The sequence below is a fragment of the Struthio camelus genome, chromosome 31 (genome assembly GCF_040807025.1).
Source record: "Struthio camelus isolate bStrCam1 chromosome 31, bStrCam1.hap1, whole genome shotgun sequence".
Classification (NCBI taxonomy): Eukaryota; Metazoa; Chordata; class Aves; order Struthioniformes; family Struthionidae; genus Struthio; species Struthio camelus.
In genome coordinates this window covers 3,645,906-3,661,012 of record NC_090972.1, presented here as the reverse complement: position 1 = coordinate 3,661,012, position 15,107 = coordinate 3,645,906, and the positions used below count along the sequence as shown (strand labels likewise).

At 65.4% G+C, this 15,107-nt stretch overlaps 1 protein-coding gene across 6 annotated transcripts; it reads left to right on the top strand.

Annotated features, from left to right (window-relative positions):
• Positions 1–2,556: 2,556 nt before the first annotated feature.
• Positions 2,557–11,161, top strand: LOC138063071 (epoxide hydrolase 3-like). Of its 6 annotated transcripts, XM_068922853.1 has the most exons (8): positions 2,557–2,616; positions 5,184–5,644; positions 7,447–7,532; positions 7,613–7,788; positions 7,867–7,995; positions 8,933–9,036; positions 9,158–9,306; positions 10,687–11,161. In XM_068922853.1, the coding sequence occupies exons 2-8, from the start codon at positions 5,273–5,275 to the stop codon at positions 10,904–10,906; spliced, it is 1,236 nt and encodes a 411-aa protein (XP_068778954.1). In that variant the 5' UTR covers positions 2,557–2,616; positions 5,184–5,272; the 3' UTR covers positions 10,907–11,161. The 6 variants fall into 6 exon arrangements, with proteins under 6 accessions (XP_068778954.1, XP_068778950.1, XP_068778949.1 ...); XM_068922849.1 differs by having other exon boundaries at positions 5,247–5,644; positions 7,613–7,995; XM_068922848.1 differs by having other exon boundaries at positions 7,613–7,995.
• The last annotated feature ends 3,946 nt before the right edge of the window (positions 11,162–15,107 follow it).

Here is a 15,107-nt window from a genome sequence, read left to right as displayed (position 1 = left end):
CGAAACGCCTCCGTCGCGGAGATTTGTCAAGCCGCCCCGGGACCGCTCCGGCTCCTGGCGGCTGGTCGGCGAGCGGGAATTTTGGGATCGTTCCCATCGACTTGCCAAGCTGCCGCCCGCTCCCCCTCGCTCCGACCAGCCGGAGGAGCCCGGAGCCGGGAAAAGCCACCGGGAAACTCCCGGAGGCGTCTCAGCCGCGTCCGTAGTCAGCCGCGAGGCGTCGGGCTCCGGCGTTCCCGCATCCCTCGGGGCTTTACGGAGCTTCCCGGCGGCGGCCCGGGACGTCTCCGGGTTTTGCTTTTGCTGACGACCCTTTCGGGCGCCCGCTTTCTCCGCGGGATCACGCGGGATCGCGCGGCACGTGCCGAAACGGGGAATTTCTTTGCTTTCGAGGCACCAGGCTGGAAAAAAGCAAAAAAAAAAAAAACCAATTTTTTCCAGATTTTGGTTGCATCCAAGCGGGGGAAAAAAACCCAGCGGCTCATCCGCCCTCTGGAAACGCTCAGGCCTGAGCTCCGGCTCTTCTCCTTCCCGAAAGCACTTTGGATGCTCGTCTCCTCCTGTCCTTTAATTTTAAGCTCAGGGTTTTCCGGGTTTTTCTTTTTATTATTATTTTCCTTTTTTTAAATTTTTCCGGCAGTCGACCCCTCCCCGCGCTCGTCGCGCTTGTACAGAAAACGCCGCGGCGGGAAGCGGCCAAGAAAACGGAGCCGGTCGGGACCTTCGGCCAGAGCGTACGGTTGTAAAATAAAAAAAAGGAAAAAAAAACCCACAAATATTATATAATTTATATGTATGCAAAGAACAACCCCCTCCCCGTATCTAGCTGGTAGCGATATTAGTGGTTTGTTTTTTTTTTTTTAATATTTTAACTCTTTTTGGTTTTTTTTCACAATCCGCCCAACCTTTTCTCGCCGGCGGTTGGGAGTCACGGGTAGCGTCGTGGGGTTTTTTTAGGTGGGAAAAGGCGCTTTTGCCTCTTTTCGTCTCGTTTTGCAAACTCGCCGGAACGTTTACGGTTCGTTGGGATCTTCCTTTCCGTCCTTTTTTTTTTCCCCCTTCCAAAAACTGGGGTTTTGGGGGCGGGGGGGGATCTTGCTCGGTTTTGCAATGCGGGTGGGCGAACCGGGTTGTAATCGCGACCGATCCGACACTATTTAATTCCCTCCGCCCGCGGCCGTAGGATTTTGTAGCCGTTTCCGCAGCCTCGCGCGCGCTAGGACTCAGCCAGAACGATGTAATCCGAGGGGAAAGGAAAAAAAAAAAGGAAAAAAAGACGAGAAATGTCCAAAATCCTTCTTTTTTTGGGGGGGGGGCACCGATTTCGGCGCCGCTAGGAGGGAATCCCTTGAGTTTTCGCTTCTCCCCTTCAAGTTTTATCTTTATTTTTATTTTATTTTTATTATTATTATATATATTTTTTTTGTGCGGATCTCCTGGCAAAAATAAACATTTGTACGGAATTATAATGTTAACCGGCCGCTTTCTGGTGCTTTTCTCTTTATTTTGGGGAGGGGGGGGTGCGTAACGGCGAGGTCAGAGGATCCCGGGATTTGAGGGTCTCGGATCAGCCAGGAAATCCCTGGGGGGGGGGGGGTCCCGGCTTTTGGGGGTGGGTCCCTGCCCCATGGAGGGGTCCTAGCCCCATGGGGGGGGTCTTGGCTCTAGAGGGGGTCCCAGCCCTATTGGAGGGTACCAGCCCCATTAAGGGGGGGTCCTGGACCTATGGAGGGTCCCAACCCCATTGGGGGGGGTCCTGGCTCTAGAGGGCATCCCAGCCCCATGGGAGGGTCCTGGCCTTATTGGGGGGGGGCGTTCCAGCCCCATGGGAGGGTCCCAGCCCCATGGAGGGAGGTCCTGGATCTATGGGGGGTCCCAGTCCCATGGGGAGGGTCCCAGCCCCATTGGGGGGGGGGTCCTGGCTCTAGAGGGGGTCCCAGCCCCATGGGAGGGTCCTGGCCTTATTGGGGGGGGGGGTCCTGGCTCTATGAGGGGTCCTTGCCCCATGGGGAGGGTCCTGGCTCTAGAGGGGGTCCCAACCCCATGGGGGGAGTTCCTGCCCCATGGGGGGGGTCCTAGCCCCGTAGAGGGGTCCCAGCCCCATTATGGGGGGGGGGTCCTGGCTCAATGGAGGGGTCCCAGCCCTATTGGGGGGAATCCTGGCTCTAGAGGGGGTCCCAGCCCCATGGGAGGGTCCTGGCCTTATTGGGGGGGGGGGTCCTGGCCCCATTGGGGAGGGTCCTGGCTCTAGAGAGGGTCCTAGCCCCATGGGAGGGTCCCGGCCCCATTGGGTGGGGGGGGGTCCTAGCTCTATGGGGGGGGGGTCCCTGCCCCACGGGGGGGGGAGGGGTCGTTGCCCCACGGCGGGTCCCCGGATCCCCCCAAGCCCCCGGCCCGGCCGGTGAAGCGGTTCCCTCCCCCCCCCCCGGGACGCGGTGACACGGGGGGGGGGGGAGCAGGGACGGCCCCCCCCGCCCCCACGTGATCCCCGCCGCCCTCGCCACCCCGCTCCGCTCCCATTGGCTCCCCCCGCGGCCAATAGGAGGAGGGCGGGGGCGGAGGGGGCGGGGCCGCGGCGGCAGCGTCTGCGGGCGGGCGCGGAAGCGGCGAGAGCAGGTGGGGGGGGCGGTGGGGAAAGGGGGGGGGTCAGTGGGGTGTTGGGGGGTCAGAGGGGTGGGGGGGTCAATGGGGCAAGGGAGGAGTCAGAGCGGCGGGGGGGGCAGTGGGGAAATGGGGTGTTGGGGGTCAGTGGGGTGTTGGGGGGCAGTGGGGTGCTGGATGGCAGTGGGGCAATGGGGGGCAGAGGGGTATTGGGGGCTCAGAGGGGTATTGGGGGTTCAGTGGGGCAAGGGAGGAGTGGGAGCCGCCGGGGGGGCAGCGGGGCAATGGGGGTCAGTGGGGAAATGGGGTGTTGGGGGGCAATGGAGTATTGGGGGGCAGTGGGGCAATGGGGGGCAGTGGGGTATTGGGGGGCAGTGAGGTATTGGGGGACCAGAGAGGTAATGGGGGGCAGTGGGGTGTTGGGGGTCAGAGGGGTGTTGGGGGGGTCAGTGAAACAAGGGAGGAGTCAGAGCGGCCTGGGGGGGGCAGGGGGGAAGTGGGGTGTTGGGGGTCAGTGGGACCATGGGGGTCAATGGGGGTCAATGGGGCCAGGGGGGTCATTGGGGTATTGGGGGGCAGCGGGGCCATGGGGGGCAGCAGGACCGTGGGGGCAGCGGGGGGCAATGGGGAGCAGCAGGGATATTGGGGGTCAGTGGGACCATGGGGGTCAGTGGGGTATTGGGGGTCAGTGGGGTATTGGGGGGCAGTGGGGCCATGGGGGGCAGCAGGACCGTGAGGGGCAGTGAGGGGCAGCGGGGGGCAATGGGGAGCAGCAGGGATATTGGGGGTCAGTGGGACCATGGGGGTCAATGGGGGTCAATGGGGCCAGGGGGGTCAGTGGGGTATTGGGGGTCAGTGGGACCATGGGGGTCAATGGGGGTCAATGGGACCAGGGGGGTCAGTGGGGTATTGGGGGGCAGTGGGGCCATGGGGGGCAGCAGGACCGTGAGGGGCAGTGGGGGGCAATGGGGAGCAGCAGGGATATTGGGGGTCAGTGGGACCATGGGGGTCAGTGGGGCCAGGGGGGTCATTGGGGTATTGGGGGGCAGTGGGGCCATGGGGGGCAGCGGGGGGCAATGGGGAGCAGCAGGGATATTGGGGGTCAGTGGGACCATGGGGGTCAGTGGGGTATTGGGGGGCAGTGGGGTATTGGGGGTCAGTGGGGCCATGGGGGGCAGCAGGACCCTGAGGGGCAGCGGGGGGCAATGGGGAGCAGCAGGGATATTGGGGGTCAGTGGGACCATGGGGGTCAATGGGGGTCAATGGGGCCAGGGGGGTCAGTGGGGTATTGGGGGTCAGTGGGACCATGGGGGTCAATGGGGGTCAATGGGGCCAGGGGGGTCAGTGGGGTATTGGGGGGCAGTGGGGCCATGGGGGGCAGCAGGACCGTGGGGGCAGCGGGGGGCAATGGGGAGCAGCAGGGATATTGGGGGTCAGTGGGACCATGGGGGTCAGTGGGGCCAGGGGGGTCATTGGGGTATTGGGGGGCAGTGGGGCCATGGGGGGCAGCGGGGGGCAATGGGGAGCAGCAGGGATATTGGGGGTCAGCAGGGCCATGGGGGTCAATGGGGGACAGTGAGGTATTGGGGGTCGGTGGGCCCATGGGGGGTAGAGGGGTGTTGGGGTGCAGTGGGGCAGCCCTGGTGACGAGCACCCTGCGGAGGGGTGCACCCAGTGTTGGGGTGCCCAACGGGGAGCACCCTGGTGACAGGCACCCGGTGGTGGGCACGTGCAGTGACAGGGACACCCTGGTGTGGGGACACCCCAGTGATGGGACAGCTGGGTGATGGGACATCCCAGTGCTGGGACACCCTGGTGCCAGAGCAGCTGGGTGCTGGGGCACCTCCAGTGTCAGGATACCCTGGTGATGGGCCACCTAGGTGCCAGGACAGATGGGTGCCAGGGCACCCCCAGTGTCAGGACACCTCGGTGATGGGCCATCCAGGTGCCAGGGCCACCCCAATGTCGGGACACCCTAGTGATGGGCCACTCAGGTGCCAGGGCTACCCCAATGTTGGGATACTCCACTGCCAGGCTCCTTGGTGCTAGGACACCCAGGTGATGGGACACCCTGGCGACAGGGCAACTGGGTGCTGGGACATCCCCAGGGTCAGGACACCCCGGTGATGGGACACCCTGGTGACAGGGCAGCTGGTTGCTGGGACATCCCAAGCGTCAGGACACTCTAGTGATGGGACACCCTGGTGCCAGGGCCACCCCAGTGTTGGGACACCCAGGTGATGGGACACCCTGGTGCCAGGGCACCCCATTATCAGGACACCCCAGTGATGGGACACCCTGGTGACAGGGCAGCTGGTTGCTGGGATATCCCAAGTGTCAGGACACTCTAGTGATGGGACACCCTGGTGCCAGGGCCACCCCAGTGTTGGGACACCCAGGTGATGGGACACCCTGGTGACAGGGCAGCTGGGTGCTGGGACGTGTCGTGTCGGGACACCCCAGTGATGGGACACCCTGGTGCCAGGGCCACCCCAGTGTCGGGACACCCAGGTGATGGGACACCCTGGTGCCAGGGCACCCCATTATCAGGACACCCCGGTGATGGGACACCCTGGTGACAGGGCAGCTGGGTGCTGGGACATGTCGTGTCGGGACATCCTGGTGATGGGCTACCCCGGTGCCAGGGCCATCTCAGTGTCGGGACACCCAGATGATGGGACACTCTGGTGACAGGACACCTCCCCAGCGTCGGGACACCCCGGTGATGAGCCACCCCGGCGCCAGGGCCACGCAGGTGCCGTGCCACCCTGGGGTGACGCGGTGCCACGCCGCAGCCATGCTGCCGTCGCTGTGCACGCTGCTGCTGGTGCCCACGCGCCTGCTGCTGGCCCTGGGGCGCGCCGTGGCCCGGGTGGCCTTGGTGGCGGCGGTGGCGGTGGCGGCAGGCGCCTACGGGCTCTGGGTGCCCTGGGTGCTGCTGCGCCGGGGCCCCTGCAGGGCTCTGCGCTGGCGGGTGCGCCCCCGGCCCCCCCCCGGCCTGGCCGATGGCACCTACGGGGAGCACCGGCACCTGCACCTCCAGGTGGGGGGGCGCTCGGGGGGGGGATTTGGGGGGCTGTTGGGGGGGGCTCAGAGGGGATTAAGGGGCTGAGGAGGGGATTTGGGGGGGATTTGGGGGGCTAGTGGGGGGCTCAGAGGGGATTAAGGGGCTGAGGAGGGGATTTGGGGGGCTGTTGGGGGGGCTCGGGATTGAGGGGCTGAGGAGGGGATTTGGGATTTGGGGGGCTAGTGGGGGGTTCAGAGGGGATTGAGGGGATTTGAGGGGCTAGTGGGGGGCTTAGAGGGGATTGAGGGACTGAGGAGGGGATTTGGGGGGCTCAGAGGGGATTGAGGGGCTGAGGAGGGGATTTGGGGGGCTGTTGGGCTCAGAGGGGATTGAGGGGCTGAGGAGGGGATTTGGGGGATTTGGGGGGCTACTGGGGGGTTCAGAGGGGATTGAGGGGATTTGGGGGGCTGTTGGGCTCAGAGGGGATTGAGGGGCTGAGGAGGGAATTTGGGGGGGCTAGCAGGGGGATTGGGCTGGTGAGGGGATTTGGGCTGAGGAGGGGATTTGGGGGGAGTTGGTCTGGGGGATTGGGGAGCTCGGGGGATTTAGGGGCTGAGGAGGGGATTTGGGGGGCTGTTGAGGGGTTCAGGGGGGATTGAGAGGCTCAGGAGGGGATTTGGGATGGAGCAGGGGAGCTTGGGGGATTTGGGGGCTGAGGAGGGGATTTGGGGGGCTAGTGGGGGTCTGGGGGAATTGGGGAGCTTGGGGGATTTAGGGGCTGAGGAGGGGAGTTGGGGGGTGTTAGGGGGCTCAGGGGGGATTGAGAGGCTCAGGAGGGGGTTTGGGGTGGAGCTGAGGAGCTCGGGGGATTTGGGGCTGAGGAGCAGATTTGGGCTAGCAGGGGGAGTGGAGGGGCTCAAGAGGGGATTTGGGGAGCTCGTGGGGGGCTCAGGGGATTGAGAGGCCGAGGAAGGGATTTGGGGGAGTTGAGGGGCTGAGGAGGGGATTTGGGGGGCTGGTGGGGGGCTCAGAGGAGATTGGGGGCTCAGAGGAGGGGATTTGGGAGAGTTGGGGGGCTGAGGAGGGGATTTTTGGGGGGCTGGTGGGGGGGCTCAGAGGAGATTGGGGGGCTGAGGAGGGGATTTGGGCTGGTGGGGAGCTCAGAGGGGATTGGGGGGCTGAGGAGGGGATTTGGGAGAGTTGGGGAGGTGAGGAGGGGATTTGGGGGGTGTTGGAGGGCTCAGGGGGATTGGGGGCTCAGGAGGGGATTTAGGGGGCTATTGGGGGGCTAAGGGGGATTGGGGGCTGTTGGGCTTGGGGGGATTTGGGGGGCATTTGGGGGGCTTGGGGGCTGAGGAGGGGATTTAGAGGGCTAGTGGGGGGCTGAGGGGCAGATTTTGGGGGGCTGTTGGGCTCAGGGTGGATGGGGGGCTCAGGGCAGATTTGAGGGCCTGCTGGAGGGCTCAGGGGATTAGGGGGGCTTTTGGGGGTCTGAGGGGGCCAGGGGGGGATTGAGGGAGCAGTGGGGGGGCTTGGGGAGGGCTCTTGGGGGGCTGGGGGGACAGTGGTTGGATTGGGGGTTTGGAGGGGCTAATGGGGGACTTGGGGGCTGCTGGGGGTCTGGGGGGGCTAGTGGGGGCTTAGGGGGGCTGCCGGGGGGGGGCTGCCAGAGAAGGACTTGAGGGGGGCCAATGTGGTCTGGTGGTGATGCTGATGGGCTCCGGGGGCCGGTTGGGGGACTTGTGGGGGGGGGGCAGAATAATTTGGGGGAATTTGGGGGTTCCAAGGTGGGGAGGAGGTTGGGGGGCCCCCCCAACCCGGTCCCCGTCTCCCCCCAGGACTCGGGGCTGCGGCTGCACTACGTCGTCGCCGGCCCCGCCGCCGCCCCGCTCATGCTGCTGCTGCACGGCTTCCCCCAAAACTGGTGGGTGCCTGGGTGGTGGGACACCCCACCCCGCTAACGAGGAGAGCTCGTTAGCCACCTCGCCCCCGCCCCCGGCGCAGGTTCTGCTGGCGCCACCAGCTCCGCGAGTTCAGCACCCGCTTCCGCGTGGTGGCCCTGGACCTGCGGGGCTGCGGCGCCTCCGACAAGCCCCCCAGCAGGAGCAGCTACCGGGTGGAGAACGTGCTCGAGGACATCCGCCAGGTCGTCGAGGCCCTGGGCACCCGCGGCGAGAAGGGTGAGGAGCCGCCGTCGGGGGGCACCCGCCACCTGCGCCACCCCTGGCCTTCACGGGTGGCCCTCTGTCCTTCCGTAGGGGTCCCCAAGTGCATCCTGGTGGGTCACGACTGGGGTGGGCTCTTCTCCTGGGAGTTTGCTGCCGTCTACCCGGACATGGTGGAGAAGCTGGTGATCATCAACGCGCCTCACCGGGCGGTCATGACAGGTGAGGGGCTGCGCTCGTGGCCGTCTCTCGTACTATCTCTTGCGGTTATGCCGTCAAGTACCATCTCTCGTGGCCATCTCTTGTGCCATCTCTCATGGCCATGCCATTGGGTGCCATCTCTTGTGCCATCTCTCATGGCCGTGTCCTTGGGTGCCATCTCTTGTGGCCATCTCTTGTGCCATCTCTCATGGCCATGTCCTTGGGTGCCATCTCTTGTGGCCATCTCTTGTGCCATCTCTCATGGCCATGCCGTTGGGTGCCGCCATCTCTTGTGGCCATCTCTCATGGCCATGTCCTTGGGTGCCATCTCTTGTGGCCATCTCTTGTGCCATCTCTCATGGCCATGTCCTTGGGTGCCATCTCTTGTGCCATCTCTTGTGCCATCTCTCATGGCCGTGTCCTTGGGTGCCATCTCTTGTGGCCATCTCTTGTGCCATCTCTCATGGCCATGCCGTTGGGTGCCGCCATCTCTTGTGGCCATCTCTCATGGCCATGCTGTTGGGTGCCATCTCTTGTGCCATCTCTTGTGCCATCTCTCGTGGCCATGTCCTTGGGTGCCATCTCTTGTGGCCATCTCTTGTGCCATCTCTCATGGCCATGTCCTTGGGTGCCATCTCTTGTGCCATCTCTCATGGCCATGCTGTTGGGTGCCATCTCTTGTGGCCATCTCTTGTGCCATCTCTCATGGCCATGCCACTGGGTGTGCCATCTCTCAGGGCCATGCCATTGGGTAGCATCTTCTGTGGCCCTGCCATCGGGTGCCCTCTCTCATGGCCATCTCAGGTGCCACCTCTCGTGGCCATGCCACGTCCACAGCCATCACCCACCATCCCTTGCGCCCACGCCACGAGGAGGCGAGGCCACCATCTCTCGCCTCCGCCTTGCCGAGGGGCCCCGTGGCCTCGGCAGCTCCGCTGACGCCGGCTCCCGACTGCAGATTTCACCGCCTGCCATCCCACCCAGCTGCTGCGCTCCAGCTACATCTTCCTCTTCCAGCTGCCCTGGCTGCCCGAGCTGCTCCTCTCCCTGGACGACTTCGAGGTGAGTCCCAGCCGGGCACCCACGGGTGTTGTCCCTGCGAGGGTGGCAGCAGGGAGGTCGGCGGCTCCGCGGCAGCCGGCTCTCCCACGGCACCGGTGGGATTTTTGCCTGCGTCCTGCAGCTTCTGAAGACGTTCCTGGTGGGGCGCTGGTTCGGCATCCAGGCGCCGCGGCGGCGGCTGACGGAGCAGGAGCTCGACGCCTACCTGTACGGGCTCTCGCAGCCGCGGGGGCTCACGCCGCCCCTCAACTACTACCGCAACGTCTTCGGGTAGGAGCAGCGGCCCCCGCGGGTGCCCTCGGGTCGGGGCTGAGCCGGTTTGGGGTCGACCTGATTCAGGGCTGGTTTGGTTCAGTCCTGAACCGATTCAGGGCCAAACCAATACAGGGACCAGTCCCATTCGGGTCCTGATCTGATTTGGGGCTGAACCGATTCAGGGACCGGTCCCATTTGGGTCCTGATCTGATTTGGGACCAAACTGATTTGGGAACTGGTCCCATTTGGGTCCTGATCTGATTTGGGACCAAACTGATTTGGGAACTGGTCCCATTTGGGTCCTGATCTGATTTGGGGCTGGACCGATTCAGGGATCAGTCCCATTTGGGTCCTGATCTGATTTGGGGCCAAACTGATTTGGGGACCGGTCCCATTTGGGTCCTGATCTGATTTGGGGCCAAACTGATTTGGGGACCGGTCCCATTTGGGTCCTGATCTGATTTGGGGCCAAACTGATTTGGAGACCGGTCCCATTTGGGTCCTGATCTGATTTGGGGCCAAACTGATTTGGGGACCGGTCCCATTTGGGTCCTGATCTGATTTGGGGCTGATCCAATTCAGGTCTTGAACCGATTCGGGTCCTGAACCGATTCGGGTCCTGAACCGATTCGGGTCCTGAACTGATTCGGGGACCGAACCGATTCAGGTCCTGAACCAATTCAGGTCCTGAACCAACTGGGAGCTGAGCTGAGACTGAACTGATTTGGGGACGATCCAATTTGGGGACGATCTAATTTGGGGCCTGTCCGATTTGTATCCCGAACTGATTCAGGACTGATCCAATTTGGGGCTGATCCAATTCGGATCCTGAACCTGAACCGATTCGAGTCCTGAACCGATTCAGGGCCAATCCAATTTGGGTCCTGAACCGATTCAAAGCCGATCTGATTTGGGTCCTGGACCGATTTGGGTCCTGAACCGATTTGGGGATGATTCGGTTTGGGTCCTGAACCAATTCAGGGCCAATCCAATTTGGGTCCTGAACCGATTCAAAGCCGATCTGATTTGGGTCCTGGACCAATTTGGGTCCTGAACCGATTCAAAGCCGATCTGATTTGGGTCCTGGACCGATTTGGGTCCTGAACCGATTCAAAGCCAATCTGATTTGGGTCCTGGACCGATTTGGGTCCTGAACCGATTTGGGGCTGATGTGATTTGGGTCCTGGACCGATTTGGGTCCTGAACCGATTTGGGGCTGATTCGGTTTGGGTCCTGAACCGATTCGGGACCAAGCCAATTGGGGGCTGATCCAATTCAGATCCTGAACCTGAACCGATTTGGGTCCTGAACCGATTTGGGGCCGATTCGGTTTGGGTCCTGAACCGATGCGGGACCGCTCGCCTTGGGTGCTGAGCCGCCCGTCCCTCGCCGCAGGGTGAGCCCGGTGTGCCGGGAGCGCGCCCCGGCACCCGTCCTGCTGCTCTGGGGCGCCCGCGACGCCTTCCTGGACGCCCGCATGGCGCCGTGGCTGCGCCGGCGCATGGCACCCAAGGGCCGCCTGGAGATCGTCCCCGGCGCCAGCCACTGGCTCCCCGAGGACCAGCCCGAGACCGTCAACCGCCTCCTCTGGGACTTCGTCGGGACGCCCGACTGAGCGACGACCGCCCCGCTTCGAGCCCCGCAGCCGCCGCGGGAAATCCCCTTAACTCTGCCCGCGGTGCAGCCTCAGCCGGCCTCGCGCTCCTGGCTGCTCGTCCCCACCCCGGGGCTCTGGCCGTGACCCGGCGGACCCCGGCGGGACCCCGGCGTCCGGGTCGGGACCCCGGCGTGCGGGTCACCCCCCACCCCGTCCCCGTGCAGTGCCTTCTCTTCCCAAGTGCAGTGAATAAAGTGAGCTGTGGCCAGTGCGCGTAGCCGGGGGCTGCCTGGGGCTGGGGGGATGCAGGGGACGTGGGGACCCCCCCCCCGTCGCTGCAGTGACGAAGGGGACCCCGGCGTCCGGGTGGGTTTGGGGGGAGCGACCCCCACCTGCAGTGCGCGCTGCGCCCCGCGCTGCCATCCAGGCCGTGGGTGCTGTGCCCACACAGCACCCCGCACTGCTCACTGCGCAGTGGCGCTGCCAGGTCCCTGCGGCCCCCGCTGCAGTGCTCCCCGGGGTGGGGCTGCTCTCAGGCCTGTGCCCGGCTGGGCTGCAGTGGGGGGCAGTGTTGGGCTGCAGTGGGGGGCAGTGTCATCTTGCAGTGGGGCTGAATCAGGCTGCAGTGGGGCAGTGTCAGGTTGCAGTGGGGCTGAACCAGGGTGCAGTGGGGGGCAGTGCCATGTTGCAGTGGGGCAGAACCAGGGTGCAGTGAGGCAGTGCTGGGCTGCAGTGGGGCAGAACCAGGGTGCAGTGAGGCAGTGCTGGGCTGCAGTGGGGCAAAACTAGGGTGCAGTGAGGCCATGCTGGGCTGCAGTAGGGCAGAACTAGGGTGCAGTGAGGCAGTGCTGGGCTGCAGTGGGGCAAAACCAGGGTGCAGTGGAGCAGAACCAGGATGCAGTGGGGCAGTGCCAGGTTGCACTGAGGCGGAGCTGGGCTGCAGTGGGGCAGTGCCAGGTTGCAGTGGGGCAGTGCTGGGCTGCAGTGGGGCAGTGCCAGGTTGCAGTGGGGCAGTGCTGGGCTGCAGTGGGGCAGAACCAGGGTGCAGTGGGGTGGTGTCAGCTTGCAGTGGGGCAGAACCAGAGCACAGTGGGGCATTGCTGGGCTGCAGTGGGGCAGAACTAGGGTGCAGTGGGACAGTGCTGGGCTGCAGTGGGGCAGAGCTGGGCTGCAGTGGGGCTGAACTAGGGTGCAGTGGGGCAGTGCTGGGCTGCAATGGGGCAGTGCCAGGTTGCAGTGGGGCAGTGCTGGGCTGCAGTGGGGCAGAACTAGGGTGCAGTGGGGCAGTGCTGGGCTGCAGTGGGGCAGAGCTGGGCTGCAATGGGGCTGAACTAGGGTGCAGTGGGGCAGAGCTGGGCTGCAATGGGGCAGTGCCAGGTTGCAGTGGGGCAGTGCTGGGCTGCAGTGGGGCAGAACCAGGGCACAGTGGGGCAGTGCCAGGTTGCAGTGGGGCAGAACCAGGCTGCAGTGGGGCAGTGCCAGGTTGCAGTGGGGCAGAGCCGGGCCCCCTCCTGGCTCAGGGTGGCAGCGCCAGCACCCATGGGTGGCAGTGCCGGCTCACGCGACGCAGGAATGCGCCCAGGCGGCTTTCGGGGCCCAACCTGAAACCCCTGCCAGTGCCCGGACGCCTGGGTCCCTCCCGCCGTGGGCTTGGGGGGGGGGAAGGGGGGGTTGCATGCCCGGACGCCTGGGCCCCTCGCTGGCGCGCGCCGCCTCCCCTGGGACATGCAGCTGTTGCAAACATCAGGCTGGGCTGGGGGGGGGGGAACAGCTGCATCCCCCTGTCCCCCCCGCCCTGGCGGGACCCAGGCGTCCGGGCTGGGGGCCCCGACGGGCTGGGCAGGGGCCTCGCAGGGCAGCGCTGAGGACGGAGGCGCTCGGTGCAGGGTGCTGAGCCCAAGCGCGCTCGGTGCAGGGCACGTGGAGCTGCGCGCAGGCACGCCCGGTGCCGGGCGCTGAGCACCGACACGCTCGCTGCAGGGTGCTGAGCATGGACACGCTCAGTGCTGGGTACATGGAGCTGAGCCCAGGCACGCTCGGTGCAAGGCGCTGAGGACAGGTGCGCTCAGTGCATGGAGCAGAGCCCAGGCATGCTTGCTGCAGGGCGCTGAGCACCGACACGCTCGCTGCAGAGCGCATGGAGCTGAGCACTGACACGCTCGCTGCAGGATGCTGAGCACTGACCCAGCTCGCTGCAGGGTGCTGAGCACTTTTAGACTCGCTGCAGGGCGCTGAGCACGGACACGCTCAGCGCAGAGCGCACAGAGCTGAGCACGGTTAGACTCACTGCAGGGCGCTGAGCACCGACCCACTCAGTGCAGGGTGCTGAGCATGGTTAGACTCGCTGCAGGGTGCTGAGCACCGACACGCTCGCTGCAGATCCCGTGGAGCTGAGCACCGACCCGCTCGCTGCAGGGTGCTGAGCACAGTTAGACTCACTGCAGGGTGCTGAGCACCGACCCACTCAGTGAAGGGTGCTGAGCATGGTTAGACTCGCTGCAGGGTGCTGAGCACCGACCCACTCGCTGCAGGGCGCTGAGCACCGACCCACTCGCTGCAGATCCCGTGGAGCTGAGCACCGACCCGCTCGTTGCAGGGTGCTGAGCACAGTTAGACTCGCTGCAGGGTGCTGAGCACCGACCCGCTCGCTGCAGGGTGCTGAGCATGGTTAGACTCGCTGCAGGGTGCTGAGCACCGACCCGCTCGCTGCAGGGTGCTGAGCATGGTTAGACTCGCTGCAGGGTGCTGAGCACCGACCCGCTCGCTGCAGGGTGCAGAGCACCGACCCGCTCGCTACAGGGTGCTGAGCACAGTTAGACTCGCTGCAGGGTGCAGAGCACCGACCCGCTCGCTGCAGGGCGCTGGGCACCGACCCGCTCGCTGCAGATCCCGTGGAGCTGAGCACCGACCCGCTCGCTGCAGGGTGCTGAGCACAGTTAGACTCACTGCAGGGTGCTGAGCACCGACCCACTCAGTGCAGGGTGCTGAGCATGGTTAGACTCGCTGCAGGGTGCTGAGCACCGACCCACTCAGTGCAGGGTGCTGAGCATGGTTAGACTCGCTGCAGGGTGCTGAGCACCGACCCGCTCGCTGCAGGGTGCAGAGCACCGACCCGCTCGCTGCAGGGTGCTGAGCACCGACCCGCTCGCTGCAGGGCGCTGAGCTCGGGTGCCCGCAGGTCCGGCCTGGGCCTGTTGCAGGAGGGGTCGGGGCCGGTCCGGGGTCGGGGGGGGGGTCGGGGGGGGGGAAAGGGGTCCGGGCCTGATCCAGTCCGGTCCTTGGAGGGGGTCGGGGCTGGTCTGGGTCCATCCAGTCCGCTCCGGCGAGTCCAGTCCGGCTCTTGGGGAGGGGGGAAAGGCGGGGGGGGGGGGAAAGTGGTTCGGTCCGGTCCGGCGAGTCCAGTCCGGCTCTTGGGGGGGGGGAAGGCGGGGGGGGGGGGAAGTGGTTCGGTCCGGTCCGGCGAGTCCAGTCCAGTCTCGGGTCGATCCAGTCCGGTCCTTGGGGGAGGCCAGTCCCAGCCCGGGACGGGGTGGGGGGAGGGGCCGGTCTGATCCGGTTCGGTCCGGTTCGGTCCGGTTCGGTCCGGGAGAAGCCGCTTCGTTGCCGGCACCGCCGCTGGGCCGGGCCGGGGCCGGGGTTGGGGGGTGGGACCAAGCCGAACCGGGCCGGGGAGGGGGGGGGGACCGAGCTGAACCGGGCCGGGGAGGGGGTGGGGGGGGACCGAGCCGAACCGGGCCGGGGAGGGGGGGGGCACCGAGCTGAACCGGGCCGGGGAGGGGGTGGGGGGGGACCGAGCCGAACCGGGTCGGGGCCGGGGAGGGGCTGAGCAGGACCGAATTGGGCCGGTGCGAGTCGAACCGGACCGGTCCGATCTGAGGGCCGAGCTGGACCGAGCTGAACCGGGGGCTGAGCCGAGTCGATCTGGACCGATCCGAGCTGATCCGGACCGATCCGAACTGAACCGAGCTGATCCGGACTGATCTGAGCCGAACCGAGCTGATCCGGACTGATCCGAACCGAACCGAGCTGATCCGGACTGATCTGAGCCGAACCGAGCCGATCTGGAGTGACCTGAGCCGAGCCGAACCGGACCGGTCCGATCTGAGGGCCGAGCTGGACCGAGCTGAACCGGGGGCTGAGCCGAGTCAATCCAGACCGATCCGAGCTGATCCGGACCGATCCGAACCGAACCGAGCTGATCCGGACTGATCTGAGCCAA

Excerpts from the sequence above, each read along its gene's own strand:
- LOC138063071 (XM_068922849.1), top strand. The coding sequence starts at position 5,273 with ATGATGGGACACTCTGGTGACAGGACACCTCCCCAGCGTCGGGACACC. Across the intron at positions 7,996-8,932 it reads TCACCGGGCGGTCATGACAG|ATTTCACCGCCTGCCATCCC; the intron begins GTGAGGGGCTGC and ends TCCCGACTGCAG. Across the intron at positions 9,037-9,157 it reads TCTCCCTGGACGACTTCGAG|CTTCTGAAGACGTTCCTGGT; the intron begins GTGAGTCCCAGC and ends TGCGTCCTGCAG.